Genomic DNA, 21,812 nt, shown 5'->3' on the forward strand with positions numbered 1-21,812 from the left:
TTCCAGATGAGTGGCCGTTCTTGAGCCTACCAGAATAGGAGCCACTTGTACCGAGAAAGTCTTTATTCCAACTCACAGATAAGTGGTTCTTCTGTGGTGCCTAATGCCTTTCTGGAAACAACCACTTTAACTAAGCACTCACCTTAAGTTGACACCAGCAGACATTGTGTGATTGGCTGTTGTTGCGCCTTTGTGGCCCTGGTCACCTCGGCTCATCTGAGGAGCTGTCATGGGCCTAAAAGTAAAGCAATGTGGCATTTCAGTCAACTTTCTGAACAATTAATATTTATAGAATTTATGAAGCCCAAAAAAAAATTAAATGGGAAAGGAAGCTTAGGGGCAATCTTAAGTAGTTCCTTCCACCACATTAAGACTATGGCCCTCATCTACTATTGCAAACCCGACATGTGTTGTCGGGTTGTGCGCCAGATTCTGTCGAATTGCGCCAGAAATTCAGTCTGCCCCAGATTTTGCGCCATAATTTGCGCCAGAATTGAAAAAAACCCGACTAATTCTCCATTTTGCTAAGAAAACCTGAAAAGGGGGCGTGGTTACGGGGAAGGGGGCATGGTCTCAGAAAAGGGGCATGTTCCCGACATTTTCACAAAAAAACTACATATTTACTAAGGTTTCCACAGAAAATGTGGTGGATTTGAGCTGAGGAAAACCAGACAGATCAGAGCATGTGTAAAAAAGCAAAGTGTAGGGAAAGTGGAAAATGTAGGGAAACCTTAGTAAATACCGTGGACATTTTTTTTTAGGGAATTAAAACCCACAAAGAAAACTACACTCCACTCTTAGTAAATAAGAGCCTATGTTTACACAAAAAAAAAAAAAGTATATTTTGAGTTATAAAATTGTTGTAATATGCCTCAAAATATACCTTTTTGTATGCTTTACGCATGCAAGGAAATAGATGGAAAATGCTTATACAACACACCAATAACTGTCTGAAAAGTCCTACAAAAAATACTCCAAAAAAGAAAAGTATAAAAAAACAAACCTTTTTCGAGGCTTATTTTTCTTGTATGCTTGTTTAAATCTAGCCTAAGTTGAATTGGATTTAACTATTCAATTGGACACAACTAAACTTGGATTGTGGGACCACCCAGTTTGGTCAGCCACATTAAATTGTTAATCTCTTTTCTGTGGTTAATTTTTCATTGGGTAAGGGTGCATTCACACCACGTTTTGGACATACGGGTGCCGGATCCGGCGGGGGGAGGGGCAAACCGGGCGCTCCCGTACCCTGGCCGGATCAGCTCGTGACTCCATTTACTTTAATGACCCGACCGGAGTCAAACGGTGACTCCGGTTGGCTCAGCTTTGACCCGTATGCGGTTTCCTGACCGGACCTAAAACCGTAGTTTACTACGGTTTTAGGTCCGATCCAAAACTGCATACGGTCCGATCCAAAACTCCCCCCGCCTGATCCGGCACCCGTATGTCCAAAATGTGGTGTGAATGCACCCTAATCGAGAAATACAGAATGCAGACCATGTAACAAACAAACTACAAAGTTAATATGCTGGTGTTTTCTACACATTTTTCACCTGGTCAGTGCCTCTACACTGTACAGAAGGGCCTGAAGAGATGTGGCCAGAGCAGCCGTGGCAGCGATTTCCTCACGTGCAGCTGAAACAGTCTCCAACTGGGTTGTCTGACGTTTTAGCTTCTGGAGATAACAGGGAACCAGAGCTTCCAACACCATCAACATCTGCAGGCTGAGCAATAAACATGTCAAAAAGAACATTGGCAATTGACAGTATTTTTATTTGTACTGATCTTAGGAAAACATTAAGGATACACAGGTAACATTTGCTGCAAGTAACTGTAAAGGAGAGTACCACTGCTATCAATATAAAACGCTGATGGACCATAGTTGTATAGAAATAAGTAAATACAATCTTTCTCAATTCATAGCATACATAATTAAAAAGAATAACATAAAAGGGAGTCCAGACACCTGATAGTATAAGTGGCATCACATAGACGCATGAGCAGCCTAAATAAATGCAACATTACCAAAGGAGTATATATGCACTGGTCCATGTACCGACAGGCTATCATACAATACTAGTATACGCAGAAATCCTGTGCATTAACAACATACTAATCCAAAACCATAAGTATTCAAGGTACCTGCAGATCTGCATAGTGTGATATGGAGATAAAAAAGTGTTATAATCAAGTACATAAATTAGTACTATTTGCTCTTTTTCTCAGGGATAATGTTAAAGGAGTACTCCAGGGGATATTGTTTTAAAATCAGCTGGTGCCAAAAAGCTATACAGATCTGTAAATGACTTCTATTTAAAAATCTTAACCCTTCCAGTACTTATCAGCTGCTGTATCCTCCAGTTTAAGTTGTGTAGTTCTTTCCAGTCGGACTATAGTGCTCTCTGCTGCCACCTGTCCTGTGCAGAGCAGGAGAGGTTTGCTATGAGGAACTACTCCTGCTCTGGGCAGTTCCTGACATGGACATAGGTGGCAGCAGAGAGCACTGTGGTCAGACAGAAAAGGAGTATACAACTTCCTCTGTGGCATACAGCAACTGACAAATACTGTAAGGATTAAGATTTTTAAATTGAAATAATTTACAAGAACTCCTTTATATTCAATGACTGTTTCTGCTGGTAAGTCTTCTCTAAAAGAAAGTATCAGCAAGCTGTTAGAAAGTATCAGAGGCTATTGTTTCTGGTCATTCAAGTGGATTACTCCTGGGGTATATGTGAAACGTATGCCACATGCTTATAGAAATTGTTACGCCGAGCGCTCCGGGTCCCCGCTCCTCCCCGGAGCGCTCGCAACATCCTCGCTACTGCAGCGCCCTGGTCAGATCTACTGACCGGGTGCGCTGCGATACCGCCCCCAGCCGGGATGCGATTCGCGATGCGGGTGGCGCCCGCTCGCGATGCGCACCCCGGCTCCCGTACCTGACTCGCTCTCCGTCGGTCCTGTCCCGGCGCGCGCGGCCCCGCTCCCTAGGGCGCGCGCGCGCCGGGTCTCTGCGATTTAAAGGGCCACTGCGCCACTGATTGGCGCAGTTGGTCTAATTAGTGTGTTCACCTGTGCACTCCCTATGTATACCTCACTTCCCCTGCACTCCCTCGCCGGATCTTGTTGCCATTGTGCCAGTGAAAGCGTTTCCTTGTATGTTCCTAGCCTGTGTTCCAGACCTCCTGCCGTTGCCCCTGACTACGATCCTTGCTGCCTGCCCCGACCTTCTGCTACGTCCGACCTTGCTTCTGTCTACTCCCTTGTACCGCGCCTATCTTCAGCAGTCAGAGAGGTTGAGCCGTTGCTAGTGGATACGACCTGGTTACTACCGCCGCTGCAAGACCATCCCGCTTTGCGGCGGGCTCTGGTGAATACCAGTAGTAACTTAGAACCGGTCCACTAGCACGGTCCACGCCAATCCCTCTATGGCACAGAGGATCCACCTCCTGCCAGCCGAATCGTGACAGAAATCCATAAGCTAAAAAAAAAACTACGTTGGCAATAAAAGAAAATACTCAAAATAAGGAAAATTACAACTATCATCATAGAAACTAAACTAATTAATAGGGTGTGGAGAAATGTATATTTATTAATGACAAAGTACCGTATTTATCGGCGTATAACACGCACTTTTTAGGCTAAAATTTTTAGCCTAAAGTCTGTGTGCGTGTTATACGCCGATACACCCCCAGGAAAGGCAGGGGGAGAGAGGCCGTCGCTGCCCGCTTCTCTCCCCCTGCCTTTCCTGGGGTCTAGAGTGCTGCTGTCGGCCCTTTTCACCCCCTGGTTATCGGCGCCGCTGCCCGTTCTGTCCCCCTGACTATCGGTGCCGGCGCCGATAGCCAGGGGGAGAGAAGCGGCGCCGACAGCCAGGGGGAGAGAAGGGGCAGCGGCACCCATTGCCGGCGCCGCTGCCCCGTTGCCTCCCCCCATCCCCGGTGGCATAATTACCTGAGTCCGGTCCGCGCTGCTCCAGGCCTCCGTCGTGCGTCCCCGGCGTCATTGCTATGCTCTGAACGGCGCGACGCATGACGTCAGAGCGCCGCGCCGTGCATAGCAACGATGCTGGGGACGCACGATGGAGGCCTGGAGCAGCGTGGACCGGACTCAGGTAATTATGCCACCGGGGATGGGGGGAGGCCACGAGGCAGCGGCGCCGGCAATGGGTGCCGCTGCCCCTTCTCTCCCCCTGGCTGTCGGCGCCGCTTCTCTCCCCCTGGCTATCGGCGCCGGCACCGATAGTCATGGGGACAGAACGGGCAGCGGCGCCGATAACCAGGGGGTGAAAAGGGCCGACAGCAGCGCTCTAGACCCCAGGAAAGGCAGGGGGAGAGAAGCGGGCAGCGACGGCCTCTCTCCCCCTACCTTTCCTGGGGGTATATCGGGGTATACATGCACACACACGCATCCTCATTTTACCATGGATATTTGGGTAAAAAACTTTTTTTACCCAAATATCCTTGGTAAAATGAGGGTGCGTGTTATAGGCCGGTGCGTGGTATACCCCGATAAATACGGTATTTGGTGAACAATTCTTTTGCTATCTAGGCATTTTCTTTTTATTATGGTTTATCAGATTGATGATATTTATTGCTGCCTTTTCAAATAGAGATAAACCAAAGATAAGAACCATTTACCTGCGGAATGACTCTGGTGCATATGCTACTACTGTCACGCATAGCTTAATGCATTCACTAATGGAGAAAGCCATGTCTTCATTACCATAGCAGAAATCTGAATGAGAAAAGATTATAATTATAAACCAAATGAAATCTAACATACAAAATTGTAAGTGTCAGAATTATGGCGCAGTTTACGCCAAAAAATAAAAACAGACACACATATAATAAGACAGATTTTTAGAACAAACTTGACAAGGGGGCAGGACTAAGTGAAAGTACATGTGACTTCAGTAAAAAGATGTGTGGCTTATGATTAAAAGTAGGTTAAAACTAAGATTAGACCGTTTTAGGCCAAGTTCACACACACCATAATAAAAACTGATTGTATTTGATTTACAGAGTCTTTTTAGTCAATTGTGAGGAAAAAGCAGCCATTATTTTCTTTTGAGTACACTTTTTTTTTTAAATCAACTGGTGCCAGAAAGTTAAACAGATTTGTAAATTACTTCTATTAAAAAAAATCTTAATCCTTCCTGTACTTATTAGCTGATTAGTACTACAGTGGAAATTCTTTTCCGTTTGCTGACATCACAAGCACAGTGTTCTCTGCTGACATCTCTGTCCATTTTATGAACTGTTCAGAACAGCATATGTTTGCTATGGGGATTTCCATTTACCCTGGACAGTTCCTAAAAATGGACAGAGATGTCAGCAGAGAGCACTGTGCTCGTGATTCAGCAGACAGATCTGTGTTTCAAACGGAAAAGAATTTTCACTGTAGTATTCAGAAGCTTATAAGTACAGGAAGGATTAAGATTTTTTAATAGAAATAATTTACAAATCTGTTTAACTTTCTGGCACCAGATGATTTAAAAAAAAATAAGTTTTTCACCGGAGTACCCCTTTAACTGGCCGTAAATAAAATATGGCCATTATTTTTATGGATTGTGAACATGGCCTTAAAGATGCACCAGATTTATCAAACAGTTTGAGACACTGATAGAAATCTGGCACATAAGTTAAAACTGTCTAACAACAGTTTTTGTTTAACTCCCTCCATATCCCTGTATCTATCATGATAGTTAAAGTATAAACTCGAGTATAATCCGAGTTTTTTAGTACGGTTATTCGGCTTATACTCGAGTGAACTCTCCGCCTGTCAATCCCTTCTCAGTGGTCTTCAACCTGCGGACCTCTAGGTGTTGCAAAACTACAACTCCCAGCATGCCCGGACAGCCATCAGCTGTCCGGTCATGCTGGGAGTTGTAGTTTTGAAACCTCTGGAGGTCCGCAAGTTGAAGACCACTGCGGCTTTCCTCATCATCCAGACCCCCCCCCCCCTTTAGTTATCCCTCGGTGGGAAGAAAGGGTAAGCTGGTCCGGGCCATCTCCCTGCGCATGAACGTCCCTGTGCGTCGTCGTCAAGGCAACGTCACTAGTCCAGGGCAGGCCCGGAGCGGAGAAGAGGGCCCCCCGGAGAAAAAGGACAGCCCGAAGCGACTAACCCTCCCCACCACACGGTCCCTGCAGCATAGATGGCCCGGACCAGCTCATCCTTTCTTCCCACCGAGAGGAGGTGAGTAGAAAACTAAAGGGGGGGATCTGGATGATGACGAAGGCCGCAGTGGTCTTCAACCTGCAGACCTCTAGATGTTTCAAAACTACTACTCCCAACATGCCTGGACAGCCGATGGCTGTCCGGGCATGCTGGGAGTTGTAGTTTTGCAACATCTGGAGGTCTGCAGGTTGAAGACCACTGATGAAGGGATTGACAGGCGGTGATGATGAAGGGGGAGGGAGAAGATGACGGGGGTCTGGATGATGACGAGGGTCTGGATGATGACGGGGGTCTGGATGATGACATGGGGGGGATGATGTATTTCCCACCCTAGGCTTATAGTCGAGTCAATAACTTTTCCTGGGTTTTCGGGGTGGAATTTGGGTCCTCGGCTTAAATTCGGGTCGGCATATACTCGAGTATATACGGTAATACAGTATACATAGACAGTATCCAGGGAACCACCATCTAAATTCTCCTGTATAACATACACTAAGGAGTCAGGAATTTATCACTTTTTTTTAGATGTGAGTGGAAATTGGAGGAAACTTATTGGTCGCAAATAAATGGCTGTAAATTTTTTATATTACTGTAGTTATCATACAGCTTCAATGTTACCGCAGAAATGTAATCATGGTTCTTCAGCAACTAAATGTGGAGCCCTAACCTTACTGCTAGTGGACTCACTTATGTTCTCCAGAAGAGATGTCACTTTGTCTACATGAGAATGTACTGTATTTATTGTTAGCATTTTAGTGAAAGAGAGAAATCTGATAACTAAAGTGCCAAATGACTGAATTTCTTCACAGGGATATGTTGATGCAGCCCGTTATAAAATCCACAGGATATTTCCCAAGTAAAAATTGTTTTTTTGTTTATTTAAAAGCACAACGCATTTCAAAACCATTGCGGCTTCTTCATCAGGTACTTGACTAAATTTATCTTGCAAAACTGTTTGTCATATGTTATATCTGACATAATATATAACTATTTACCTAATGATTTAAGGGGTCGTTCAGCTTTAACCAATTCCAGTATATCAAGAATGTCGGGTGTTTCTCCTTCCAAAGACTGTAGAAGATCAAACAGGCACTGAGCAGACACTCCTTTACTGGATGAGCTGCTATTTACTCCATCCTGAGGATTACGAAAAAATCAAACAATTACCTGCAAAGTAACAGTTCAAGCCTGGTTCACACAAAATATGGCCGTAAATCGGTATAAAAAAAGGCAGCATTTTAAGTCAAGTAATGTACACTATGAAAGTGTATGGAAAAATGGCTGTCAGTGCACACGGGCTTATCTATGTGATGGGATATAATATTTCCCGCATTCAGAAAGATTGATATCACATTATTGAAGCATGCAAGGAATGACTACGTCTCTGGTATTATTCTTTAAGTAACTGGGTTAAGGAATCTGACCATTGGCATTTGAAAGAGAATAGACTAGGGTAGGGGTAGGCAACCTTTTGGTAGTGCTATTCCCCAAAAAAAAAATGTTTAAGTCAATTAGTGTGGTTTATTGTAGATGGGGTTTGTGGGGTGTGGCTTGTCACAGTGGTTTTTTTTTTATAGAATGGTCCCTATATATTGTTCTAGTTGTAAGGACAGTGAGGACATTACAGAGTGTGGAGATTGCACACAACTGCCATTAATATTTTTGTTCTGCACAGATAACCATTTTAATTCATACTTGCATAATACAGACCTCAGATCAGACCCCAACATAATACAGCCCCCAGTATCACCCCCTGCTTAATACAGAACCCAGATTCAAACTGCACTACATAATACAGACCCCAAACATTATAGTCTCCGAATTGTTTCCAATCCCCTTCTCTCCTCTACATAGTCTCCCTATCTTTAGGCCTCCAAACTGTAATAATGCCCCCATTTCAGGTCCTGCACAGTAAAGGTAGGTAGGTTAATAGGTCCCCCATTAAGTAGTTATATCCCTCACAGTAGGCAGATAGTTCTCCATTGGGTAGGTATGTCCCACAGTTATTAGCCTCCCCCCCATAGGTAAAAACAATCTTAGTTAGGTAGATCAATCAACCCCCTCATCCCCCAGTTGGTAACCTGGTAGCTAGCTATGTAGGTAAGTAGGTATCTAGCTAAGTAGTTAGGCCCCCTATCTAGCTAAGTAGTTAGGCCCCCTCTCTGTGCCAGTCAAAAGCACCCACATTCCATAAGTGGCATGCATGCTAGGGGTTACCAACCACTGGACTAGGGTAAAAATAACCTAATAATGTCTCAGAAAATTGAAAGGCAAAGCAAATTATGTTCATAAATATGTAAAGACATTGCAATGATTTTGTCAAGTTATTTCATGTCCTAAAATGAAGTCTCACAGGAAGGTCAAGCAGAGGAGCAACACTGGCAAACAACTGAAGCACAAAAGGTTTGCGGTGCAGTACGTAAAACTGTCGGCAGGCAAACTCAATAGCTTGGCGAAGCTGTGGGTTACTTTCATAGTCAGCATACACCTGAGAAAAAGAATAAAAAGTGATCAGGTCTATTCAGTCACTGGTAGACTTTTTCTACATACATCACTCTCATTTTGTCCTGTTCTTTGAACCTGTGATGCTGTTAGCTGTGTATTGTGGTATTAGAGGTATATTATTGTTGCAATGGCAAAGATAACTCAGATCTCATCTCTCAAACCTTTTTGATGAAATGGTCAATAACAACCATGGTATATAAGTGTAACAACTATAATTGTAACAACCCTAAAAAAAAATACAAATACTGGCCATGTGCTGTGTGCTCTGTTAATTTTGGGGGGCAATTTGACCTATGTTCTACAGATTGGTGGGGTCCCAGTGGTTGGGCTTCCAGTGATCAGCATGTTGTCCCCTATCCTGTGGATAGGGGATAACATGCTGAGATGGGAATACCCCTTCAAAGTCCTAAATAGTTGTATCCTTGTGGATTTGAGCTGCACTGCCCCCATAAGACAACAAAAGTAAAATTTCTTTTTTTGCAGAAATGATCACATAAGGCAAAAATAAAAGGATATATGCTATCTCAAAAATACTTCTCATCTCAACAGTAAAATATTTATTTTGTTTGGCATTATATTTAAAAATTCATTTTTAAAAGGCAACATGTCTGGATTACTGGAAGTTATTCACAGTGAATTTAAATACATGTAATATTATACCAGGTTTATCACCCTCCTCTGATGCAAAAAATACCAACTGAACTAACTTACTTGCAGCATAGTTGGGAGAATCCACTGGTATCCACTGAGTGAGAAGAGATGGTTGAAATGTACAGCTGTGTTTATGACAGTAGCAGCATATTGTCTGAGGAGGGCGCTGTCCTCTGGGTGAAGAATCAGAGCTCCATTAAAGACATTAAGGAAGAGCATTATCTCATCCCCCCAAGGATATTCGCTGGGCATCCCCAGAAACATCTCTTCGAGAAGTTTTATCCACAGGCTCTTGTGTAGTGTATCCAAACCAAACAGCTCCTTCCCGCCTAGGGGAAAATAGAGATGCTAAAATTCTGACAATCCTAAGAATATATAACTTATGCAATTGCATGTTTCAAGCATATGCAGATACTATAAAGTGCTGTCCTTTTTGTGTAATATAAAAGGTTATACACATACCTTGAGGATCATTAAACAGCGAGAACTCTGCATCAATGGCACTACGTGGAAATGATGGCAAGCGTAAAAGATCTTCTTGTAACATGGAAACATGAGACTGTTTATGTGCACTGGGAATCTTCTGAGTCAATGATATTAGAAATAGAACTCTTCCAACTTCCTCTAGTTTTCGGGTGAACACCTTTAGAAATTTAAAATGTTGCCCGTTTGTGAATTTAAATAGTTATATATGCCGCACAGAGAATCTATACAATTCACGAAAGGCTGAGTTCACATTAGCATTGAGGTGCATTCAGTGGACCTCCAGTAGCTAAAAAAAAATTTGGGGGTCAACTCTTGTAAAACAACGGAAGCCCGATGGACCTCATTTAAAGTCAATGGGACCATTCAGGGTCTGTTTGGCTCAAATAAATAAATAAAATAAGAGCCAAAGGGACCCTGAACATCAGTCTCTGAAATACTACAATGTCATTGTGAACATAGCCTTAGGGAGTTCAACTGTAGTATTTCAGAGACTGACACACATCCTTATGCTTTCCTTTAGGACAGGACAATTGTGCTTAAATTGTTGTGTTTGATTTCTATTTGTATTCCAGATTGTTAAAAATAAAAGAAAGTTAAAATGAATGTTCACACATAACAGGCAAACATCACATTCTTTCCACAATTTCCTTATGAATATTTTTAATCTGTGTTGTTTGGTAAGTGTGGTCTCTAGTGGTGAAGTCAGGCTTTATAGATATGTTTATCATGTTTTTATGTGATTCAGAAGAGGGGAAAAAATAAGAACTGACAGTGGATAATGATTTCAAAGAACTAACTATGACTGACAGGAAGCGATGACTACAAGAGACTCCAAGAGACAGACAGGGGACCATAAATGGGGACAACAATGGACAGGAGCCAGTGACTGCAGTGACTGCAGGACAAACACTGACAGGGGACTATGAATGGCTGGGGACTCAGGCTGAAAGGGAACAATGACTACAGGGGATTATAAATCACTAGGGACTAAGACTGACAGGGGACTATGAATGAATACAACTGTCAGGGGATAGTGACAGCAGGGGACCATGATTGACAGGGATGCTGAGTAATGGAGTAGATGACTGACAGGAGACAATAATTTACAGGTAATGATAATTGACAGTGGACTATGATTGACAGGGAGATGACTATAATTGAAATGGGACAATCACTGATATGTCCCCCAGAAGATCCTCTGCAGAATTCAGTGAATCACGCATGGGGGAGGGGCTTTTCTGCCTCAATTTACATTGTCGTTACATTGTCTGTGACTCTACTTCACTAGGATGTGAAGTCACAGACAATGAATATGTAAATTGAGCCAATGAAGCTCCGCCCCTGCACACGATTTACTGAATTCAACAGAGGATCTTCTGGGGGACATATCTTAGGACCTTCTGGACATACTTTAGCAAGTAATCCCTCATTGGACTCCTGTTCACCCACGCTATAACTCAGTGTATTGTGTTTAGTATGGGTGAACAGGCTGACAGTTTTCCTTTAATGCAGTTAAAATCCTTGTTTTTGGAGCATAGCAGGAAAACAAAAAAGGAAGATACAGCACAGGCACCAACAAGGGGTAGTTTTACATCATGTGATGCTTCATCAAGTCATCTATCTACCATTTGTGATATTAGAAATGTTTTTTCTTAGATTTCTCTGTAATGATTGTAAAGATCTAAGAGATGTAAAGAACAGGGTTACATTTTTCAAATCTTACAATAAAATAGATGAAAACATGTTTTGTGTACCTGTTTCTGAATAAGTTCTTGGCCTTTTTCAGGGGACATATGCACCAGGTTGAGTTGTGGGGACACTGATCTCCGGAATGGGTAGATGTCACGTACATAGGTCTGAAAACAGGCAAAAAGTTACCGCACATAGAACAAAATGTCTACACTAAACCGCACCAGTTTACCGCATCACCATATTATGTAATAATATGAAGAACTTGGAAGAACTTGAAATTTTTTATGTACTTTTATTTGCTTACATAATATGCTTTTTATTTCAACATAGTAATATGGAAAATTCCATCTCTTTGATACTCACTACTAAAGTCTAACTCAAGTCATTCTAGTAAATGTGGCTTAGCTTTCATCTCACCTTATTATAATGAGTCAAATTCCATCTTTTATCCATCAGAAAATAATTTGCTGCCTGTGAATCAGCTATATTGAAGAATTCCAGACATTCCTAATAAAGGGAATACAGAGAACAGCAGAGTATAGTAATTTCTGTTCATATGAATCTATATCATTAGTTTAACCCCTTAAGGACACATGACGGACTGGAACGTCATGTGTCCGCTCCCGATCTATAACGCGGGGCCACGGCGTGGCCCTGCGTCATAGCGTGTCGGGCCCGGCCTCTAACAACAGCCGGGACCCATCGATCGCGGTGCCGCGCGCTATTAACCCTTTAGACGCGGCGTTCAAAGTTGAACGCCGCGTCTAAAGTGAAAGTGAAACCATGCTGGTTAGCTCATTGGGCTGTTCGGTATAGCCGCGGCGAAATCACGGCATTCCGAACAGCTTACAGGACAGTAGGAGGGTCCCTACCTGCCTCCTTACTGTCCGATCGCCAAATGACTGCTCAGTGCCTGAGATCCAGGCATGAGCAGTCAAGCGGCAGAATCATCGATCACTGGTTTCCTATGAGAAACTTTTCCTTTGCACAGGTTTTGATAAATCTCCCCCCAGTTACTGTGTTTAGAGTTCAAGAATAGCTCAATGTACACAAATGTACAAAAATAAAACTGCATACATATACATTTGTATTAAAAAAGTGTAGTTAACTGATTTTCAGTTCAGTGGGTCTGTGGTTTCCTGATGTATTATTGAACAAACAAAGGACATCCTTTTGACATTTTGTTATTTATCTATGTTGGTATATACATTGGAAGATTTTCCTCTATCATCCATTTACTGCTGCATCATCATTCAGAGACAGATTTAATTTGATAAGAAGAATTACATTACAGGAAGCTTTTTTGCATATTCTCATTTATAAATTATAATCCTATTTGCTGCCAAAGCACATGTTGCAGAAGATTTACTAACAATAATGTACTGCTCCATGGTATGCCATTGTGAATTCTATTGTCTTGGTGCGCTGCATGCATAGTAAGATTCAGATTGCAGGTGCTGAAAAATGCTATGTGCTTCTTATCAAAAACGTGGCAGACTCTGCAAATGTTAGCTCCAAAAACATTGATGCAGGTGTTAGAAATGTCAGCAGTATTATTGAGCTTTGTAAATATGATGTAACTGCAAAGACAAATTCTAATTTTTATTAAAAATATACACCATAACTTTTTTTTTTAAGCTTTCTTCAATGACCTTATGGATGCATACTTGTAATGTTCCTGGCATACCAAAAGGCTTAGGGGGGGATTTATCAAGGCTGGCGTCTCACCCTCCAGTCTTAAAACAATCCCCTGCCAGTGCATAGGCATGCTGGATATATATAGAGGCACATGCCACTACATAAATCCCACCTCACCTGAGGCTGTCCATGCACCCTCATTGAAAGCTCCAAACTGGCATAGATCTTGGCAATAATTTAAGCCTTTTTTGCAGACACAAATTGTTATTAATTTGCTGCATGTGTGACACCACACCAACTTTTCACCACACACCGCCAGCTGTGTGTGCTTGCAAAACAATTTTGCGACCTTTTGAAGTTTACATCAGGCACAGGGATGATAAAAGCCTTTCTTAGTCTAGGTTCACGCAATGCTCCGCCCCATTAAGGGTCCATTAGGTTTTGTGGTAACAGACCCTGAACGGGTTGGAGCGCAACGGGCACCAATGGCTCCCATTGACTTTGCATGGGGTCTGTGGGTGTCCATTATTTTGGAGGAGATAGCTGGAGAAAAATACCAGACATGCAGTAATTTTTCTCCCGGTAATCTCCTGTTATTTTATAATGGAACTACCTCTAACAGTGCTCAGCGGTAGTGTGAAAGAGCCCTTAGTGTAGAAAATGACAGTAAGAGTTCCTGTTAGAGCCAAGTATTTGTGTTTAAATCTGCTCACCTTCAGCAGGGCTTCAAACTGAGTGTCTTCATGTACTGGCAACTGGGTAGGAATATCACATTCATTCTGCCCATGAACCACCAGGGTTTTTGTACCTAAAAGAATTAAACCAAAACATTTAGCATATACTGGATATTTAAAAAATAATAAAAAAGAAGAGCATCACACCTTTCCTTAGGTTGTGAGTGGTTTTATTCACTTCAATGTAAATGAGCTGCAATACCACAGGAGTGGCGCTAGTTTTTGAAGAAACAAGCTCTGTTTTTCTAATCCTGGATAACCCCTTTAATACTCTTATTGAGAGCTCTTGGCTGCAGTTATCTGTGAGGACTGCTTACCTGGCATGGACGCTGTCACCAGTAGTTTAACCTCACATTGTTCTTTTTTCATTGTTTGCTTCAGGTCTTTAAAGAACAAACCTTCCACATAGCCAACCACTTCCCACAAGAAGGTCAAGGTTGCTGAAATGGCATCCATTCCCCATTCACATGGTGTGCGCACGAAATACATGATTAGGCCAACCTAGATCAAAAGTAATATAAAACTCAACAAATTAGTGAATATTCCAACAAGCCAAGCTGCAACAATGACAATGTGACCCGTAAGAACTCACCAAATAGTTGAATAAAATGTGGGACGTTTGGGCGGGAAAGTCTCCAATGTTTAACAGCAGCTTTCTCAACATATAGATTAGCTCATCCTGAAATATTTATCAGGGCATATTGCAGGTCAGTTGTATTATGATAGCATAATACTGTATAAAAACACACAGCAAACATTCAGAGAAGGAAAACGGTCCTGTTACCTGTCGATTACTAATAGTTAATTTTTCCAGGAAATGTCTCAGGACAGTGGACGGATCTTCGATTAAACAATTCCAAAGCACTTGCTGAGCTACGGCACTTACTGTGGTAACAAGAAAAATCTGTGCTATTATGGGAAGAAGTCACATGTCAGTTTACATTCTATACTAAAGAGGACCTGTGGTCAGTAAAGAAAATAAAGATTTTATCACAACAGGATGCTCCTAATATAATGCAATCTTTCTCTTTATAAAACTCTCAGCAGCGAAACAGTTAATACAGTGAAAAGAAAACCTTTAGAATGCAGCCAAACATGACTAGATAGGTAGCCAATCACTGAAGACCCTAGTCCATAAAGGGCCCGTCTGTGAGGTAATCTTCCTCTTTCTCTCTGCTCTCAGCAAAAGATACGTATTGCATTGTACTTTGTTCATTGATATATTATTGTTGATATTGCTCTGTATATATATATATATATATATATATATATATATATATATATATACACTCTCATATATACATATATATTAAATTTTTTCTACTTCACAATCTTTTCACCAACACCTGTGACTATTACCTTTATCTCCACTACCACCTTCCATTTTTCTCCCCCTCCCGTTTCCCCTCCCCCTCCATTTTCATTCACTTGCATTCATTCCCCCCCCCCCCCCCAAATAATTACATTCCTTATCACCACTGTGTCCCCTTATTGTTCCGGTCCTTAATACATAACTACCGCTTATCCCAAACTTCGGGGACTCTCACGCTCATCTCCTTCACCAGCTCGCGCTTCCTCCTCTCAGCGCTTGTATTCTCGGCTGTCACGAGACCTCGCACTCAGTCAGTGAACGGAGTCTCCTCACACAGCCGCCAGCGTTCTCCTCAGCTGTTCGCGCTCTGACAGAACTTCCTCACAGTTGTCAGTGCTTGGTCACCGCTTGCCATGTGTACCACCACTGAAGGCTTGCTCACTACTTGTACCACCAACAAATTGGTATTAATAGGAAATTACCCTATTAGCTTTAACCCTATCCTTACCATAGCCCTATTATTAACATAGACTACCACCTAATATAATTTTAATCCACTCTGCTTATCTATATCCTATAATGGATAATACCTCACCTAGCAATATGGATGTTAACCCCTCAGAGCCTGATAACTTTGACCCTAGGACACAAGAGCGTATCCAATCTATGGTGGACATGTCTGTGTCTAAATCAATTAATACTGCAATGTCACCTGTCATCTCAGTACTAAATGACACGGTTGCCAGGTCCATCTCTTTGGTTATGGCGCACAATAAACCAAAAGGATTTCTCAACACCCTCAAATCAATACTGGTCCGCAGAGGAATCTACTGCTCATTTAGCAAGGTGTCATAAACAAGCCGGTAAATGCTTAAAGAAGCAACACTTCTGTACCGACGACCTTAAAACCCGTAAGCATAAATCAGTACCTGAAACCAGGGTAGGTCAGGCTCATTATAGAATGCCATTAATCCCAGTGGCCCTGAAATATGTGCTACTAGTTCACAGCCCAGACCCTCTGTTCGAGAGAAAGTGTCTAATATTCGGACACAGAAAGCCCAAAAAAGGGTGAAACCGGACTCATATTTGACCCACCATTTTTCAGAGTCATACTCTGATATTTCTGATGATGACCTATCTAATGAGATGGAGGATATCAGTTCTGAGGAAGGCGAAATAATTGATCCTCCTACAGATGAGACTTCAACTGAAAAAAACGCTCCCAATTATTTTAGACACTCAGGGTAACCCCTACTTTGAGCCCGACTCAATAACACATCCAAGATCCTCAGAATGGGTACCCCATCCACAGATTGCCAAATATTTAACCTCAAAAGTTAAAAAAGCACTTGACAGATCTGCTCGTAATAAATTACGTGCAGAGTGCCCAAGGCCTATTCTTCCAAGCATGGCAGCAGTTACCCCCGAACTTGATCCAGTTCTAGTAAAATCTAAAATATATATTAAAAACGGGTAAAAACCCTAAAAAAGGACTTGATCGCTCCCTCAAAAGTGTTCAGGACAAATACTTAGACATCTTAGGTCCTCTTTCTAAAATCTTTGATATATCTAAATATTCAATGGCATCAGGTCAACCTTTGGACGCCTCCATTATTCATGGCTGGGTCCAAAGGGCCATATGTTTCTTCGGTAACGGTAACGCTGCAATGACCGCCGTACGGCGAAGAACAATTTTGATGAAATTAGATCACTAGCTAACTAATTTAGCCACTGCAGAATTTGGATCTTCCACCGAAGGTCTCTTATTTGGTGACGGATTCATCAAAGAAATAGGAAAGTTCGTTGGAATATTTACATCTTTAGACAAGGCCCAAAATTCACTAAGAAAAGTCTTCCCGGGTAGAGTTTTTGGCAGGGCTGGAAAAGGAAGGAGCCGCTTTTCCAGCCATTCATCAACATCTAGAGGATACTTCAAAGGCTCCTACAATCAAGAGAGACCACAGAATCCCACCTCTACTTATCAAGCATCGCCTTTCTTCCCATCTCGAGCCAGACCTTGGAGGGCAAGAGGAAACAGAGGATTTCCCAGGACCAGACCTTCCTCAGGTGAGTCTAATTCCCCTATCTTCTTCCCTCCTTCCCCTCGGGGGAAGACTCCAATATTTTTCCCAAGCTTGGGCTTCAATAACCTCAGATTCATGGGTACTGAACACAATATCAGGTTATGTGATAGAATTCATTTCTCCCCCAATTCAATTTTCTCCACCCCATCCCATTCATTTCTTCACCCAAGACAAGGATCTTGTCAATCAAGAATTGATGGAATTATCTTCAAAAAATGCCATCATTCAAGTACCCCTTCAATCCCCAGGCTTTCTCAGCAACATCTTTCTAGTAAAAAAAGAAAGATGGGGGATACAGACCTGTTATCAATTTACGATACCTCAACAACTTCGTAGTATACCACCATTTCAAAATGGAGGGTATTCATCTGCTCAGAGACCTTCTTCTCCTAAACGATTGGCTAGTAAAAGTAGATCTGAAAGATGCCTATCTTACAATCCCCATTCATCCATCTCACCAACCTTACCTTCAATTTCTGTGGCTGAATCAAAAATGGCAATTTACCTGCCTCCCATTCGGCCTTCCATCGGCCCCCTGGTGCTTCACCAAAATCTTGAAGCCAATAATATCACTACTGAGGAGCAGAGGTGTTCGTCTTATCATTTACTTAGACGACATCCTCATCATGGCTCAATCAAAAATCCTGATCCAATGACATCTTCAATGGACATTATCCCTTCTAACCAATTTGGGATTTTCTATCAATCTAAAGAAATCAGTCTTGACCCCTTCAAGGGAGGTAGAATTTCTAGGGTTTTCCATCAATACTCAGACAACCACTCTGAGTCTACCCTCCAAGAAATTACAATTGATCAAGAAAGAAATCCGCTCTACTCTGAACAAAGATCAAATATCTCTTAAAAATATTGCTCGTATTGTGGGTCGTCTATCTGCTTCCATACAAGCAATTTTCCCAGCCCCCTTACATTACAGGGCCCTTCAATGCCTCAAGATTCAACAGGAAGGCCTTGCCTATTCAGATTATGTACCCCTGTCAATAGAGGCCAGGGAAGAACTCCTATGGTAGCCATATTCAGACTTGGAATGGCAAAGCAATCTTCAATTGCAACCCAGATCTGATCATAGAATCAGACGCCAGTCTTTTAGGCTGGGGAGCACGTTGTGGACCCCTATCCACAGGAGGAAAATGGTCGGAACAAGAAAGTTCCCTTCACATCAATGCATTGGAATTATTAGCAGGTTTCTTCACCATCAAGAGCTTTGCAAAATTCAGATCGCATTGCTGCATTTTACTTCGCTTGGACAATATATCAGCAGTCCAATACATAAACAAATTGAGAGGTACCACTTCGAAAATTCTCTCAGATATTACAATCAATATCTGGACTTTCTGTTTCGACAGGAATATTATTCTGAAGGCGGAATACTTACCTGGCCTATCCAACGATGTGGCCGACTGGAACTCCCGCTACCTATCAGACCACAGTGACTGGACATTAGATCCTTCCATTTTCTCATTATTCCCATTGTGGTCCTCTATACATGGACCTATTTGCTTCTCGACTGAACCGCCAATTACCTCTGTTCTTCAGTTGGCATCCGGATCCAGAAGCTTTAGGAGTAGATGCATTCCTACAGATTTGGCCAGACACGACCCTCTACGCTTTTCCACCATTTGCCTTGATTCCAAGAGTGTTATCTCAAGTCATCTACCAGAAATCTATAATAGTCCTGATAGCCCCCCATTGGCCATCCCAATCTTGGTTCCCCCAGATCCTATCTCTCCTCATAGATTTTCCACTTCTCCTTCCCAATCATTCATCCATCCTCCTAGACCCATCAGGGAATCATCACCCTCTTGTTCTTTCTGGAGGCCTCAATCTGATGGCTTGCCTCATATCGAGTCAACAACCCCTAATATCGAAATTTCGCAATCAGCTAAAGATATCTTGTCCGAAGCCTGGGCTCCGGGCACCAGAAAGGCTTACAGATCAGCCTGGTGACTTTGGATTCATTGGTGCTCTCAACGACACCTGGATCCCTATAACTCATCTATCTCAAATATCATAAATTATTTATCTGAATCCTTTGATTCTGGCAAAGCTTATAGGACTATTAATTTATATAGATCTGCCATCTACTCAGAACATTATCTCATTAATTCACTCCCCATTGGTAAACATCCTCTCATATGTAGATTACTCAAAGGCATTCGTTTCAAAAGACCCCCTCTTCCTAAATATCGTTCTACCTGGGACGTTTCCCTTATCCTTAATTTATTCTCTTCTTGGGAAGACAACGGCATGCTTTCATTAAAATTCCTCTCTTATAAACTAACGGTTCTCCTATGCTTAATTTCAATCAAAAGAGTATCCGACGTTAAGGCTCTGGACATTTCTTCCAGATCCTCTCCTCCCCAAGGAGTCACATTCAAGATCTCACGCTGTACGAAAACTAATATTCAATCAGTTTTTTATCCGGCTTTTCTCCAACATCCCAAATTATGCCTAGTCAGATGTCTTAAATCTTATGGATCCAAGACCTTTTCTCTTAGATCCTCTATTAACTCTCAACTTCTCATTTCTTTCCGAACACCACACCTTCCTGTGTCTTCTCCTACCTTGGCTAGATGGGTCAGACACACCATGTCTCTAGCAGGTATTGACATTTCTCAATTCGGTGCTCACTCCTTAAGAAGTGCTATGTCCACAAAAACTATCCAAACAGGTGGCTCACTTTCCGATTTTCTGAAGGCCGCAGACTGGTCTTCAGAATCTACTTTTAAAGCCTTTTATTTTAGACCAGAATCTCACATATCTATGTCAGTTTTATAATTAATTGTATAGCTTTAAACTTGCATTATATTAGGAGCCTCCTGTTGTGATAAAATTGAAGATTTTCCTAGTTATTATGACGGAAAATATAGATTTTATAAACAACAGGAGGCGATTAATATCCCTCCCTGATTCCCTACCCTACTATCACTCTCTTTATTTTTATTTTTCAGCATACTGATGGAATCTACAAAGCATCACATCCACGGACTAAAGTCTAATTTCTTCTACATTCCTTCACTACTGTTCCGAATACCTCTTGAGAAGTCATGGTTTATGGTTTATCTTACATGCATCGAGAAAGAGGAAGATTACCTCACAGACGGGCCCTTTAAGGACTAGGGGCTTCAGTGACTGGCTACCTAGCTAGTCATGTTTGGCTGCATTCTAAAGTTTTTTCTTTTCACTGTATTAACTGTTTCGCTGCTGAGAGTTTTATAAAGAGAAAGATTGCATTATATTACTCGCCTCCTGTTGTTTATAAAATCTATATTTTCCGTCATAATAACTAGGAATGCTAGTTTGCTGTTTTTATATTGGTGCTACGCCTGAGATTTAGGGATTTTTGGTTGACTATTTGCAATTTTCCTGAATAGTCAGATTGGCCAGAACTTTGCTTTAACCTGTTAAGGACCAAGGACGTACCGGTACGTCCTGAGTCCTTTCCTTTTCTATAACGCAGGGCCACGGCATGGCCCCGCGTCATAGCGGGTCGGGCCCGGCCTCTAACAACGGCTGTGACCCGTGGCTAATAGCGCGCTGCATTGAGTGCGGTGCCGCGCGCTATTAACCCTTTAACTTTGAACGCTGTGTCTAAAGTGAAAGTAAAACAATGCCGGTTAGCTCAGGGGGCTGTTCAGGATGTCCGCTGTGAAATCGCGACATCCTGAACAGCTGTGACACAGCAGGAGGGTCCCTTACCTTGCCTCCTGGTGTCCGATCACCGAATGACTGCTCAGTGCTCAGTGCCTGAGATCCAGGCATGAGCAGTCAAGCGACAGAATCATTGATCAATGGTTTCCTATGAGAAACCATTGATCAATGTAAAAGATCAGTGTATGCAGTGTTATAGTCCCTATGGGAGCTATAACACTGCAAAAAAAATGGGGAAAAAAAGTTAATAAAGATCATTTAACCCATTCCCTAATAAAAGTTTGAATCACCCCCCTTTTCCCATAAAAAAAAAGTGTAAATAAAAATAAATATAAGTGGTATAGCTGCGTGCGGAAATGTCCGAATGATAAAAATATATAATGAATTAAACTGCACGGTAAATGGCGTACGCGCTAAAAAAAATCCAAAGTCCAAAATAGTGTATTTTTGGTCACCTTTTATATAATGAAAAAATGAATAAAAAGTCCGATCAATACAAAAATGGTACCACTAAAAACGTCAGATCACGGCGCAAAAAATTAGCCCTCATACTGCCCCATAAGCTGAAAAATAAAAAAGTTATAGGGGTCAGAAAATGAAAATTTTAAACGTATAACTTTTCCTGCATGTAGTCATGATTTTTTCCAGAAGTACGACAAAATCAAACCTACATAAGTAGGGTATCATTTAAATTGTATGGACCTACAGAATAAAGCGAAGGTGTAATTTTTACCAAAAAATTTACTGCGTAGAATCGGAAGCCCCCTAGAGTTACAAGGTTACTAAGGAACTGGAGCTAGAAGCACCTAGTGCTGACTTTAAGTCTGCAGCTTATGTGCACAGAATGGGACAATGCCCAAG

General features: G+C 42.0%; 1 protein-coding gene across 30 annotated transcripts in view; it reads right to left on the reverse strand.

Moving 5' to 3' along the window:
• UNC80 (unc-80 homolog, NALCN channel complex subunit) overlaps positions 1-21,812 on the reverse strand; it is a 206,662-nt gene that overhangs the window by 47,013 nt on the left and 137,837 nt on the right. For all 30 annotated transcript variants that reach the window (XM_056535252.1, XM_056535244.1, XM_056535267.1 and 27 more), the window contains 13 exons: positions 14,671-14,771; positions 14,479-14,565; positions 14,204-14,387; positions 13,866-13,960; positions 11,932-12,021; positions 11,577-11,678; positions 9,799-9,979; positions 9,397-9,665; positions 8,534-8,668; positions 7,176-7,317; positions 4,638-4,734; positions 1,554-1,724; positions 143-235 (listed from right to left, as the gene is read on the reverse strand). In XM_056535252.1, coding sequence (XP_056391227.1) covers positions 143-235; positions 1,554-1,724; positions 4,638-4,734; positions 7,176-7,317; positions 8,534-8,668; positions 9,397-9,665; positions 9,799-9,979; positions 11,577-11,678; positions 11,932-12,021; positions 13,866-13,960; positions 14,204-14,387; positions 14,479-14,565; positions 14,671-14,771 — 1,747 coding nt within the window. The remainder of the gene's footprint in view (positions 1-142; positions 236-1,553; positions 1,725-4,637; positions 4,735-7,175; positions 7,318-8,533; positions 8,669-9,396; positions 9,666-9,798; positions 9,980-11,576; positions 11,679-11,931; positions 12,022-13,865; positions 13,961-14,203; positions 14,388-14,478; positions 14,566-14,670; positions 14,772-21,812) is intronic.

The sequence above is a fragment of the Hyla sarda genome, chromosome 8 (assembly GCF_029499605.1).
Source record: "Hyla sarda isolate aHylSar1 chromosome 8, aHylSar1.hap1, whole genome shotgun sequence".
Lineage (NCBI taxonomy): Eukaryota > Metazoa > Chordata > Amphibia > Anura > Hylidae > Hyla > Hyla sarda.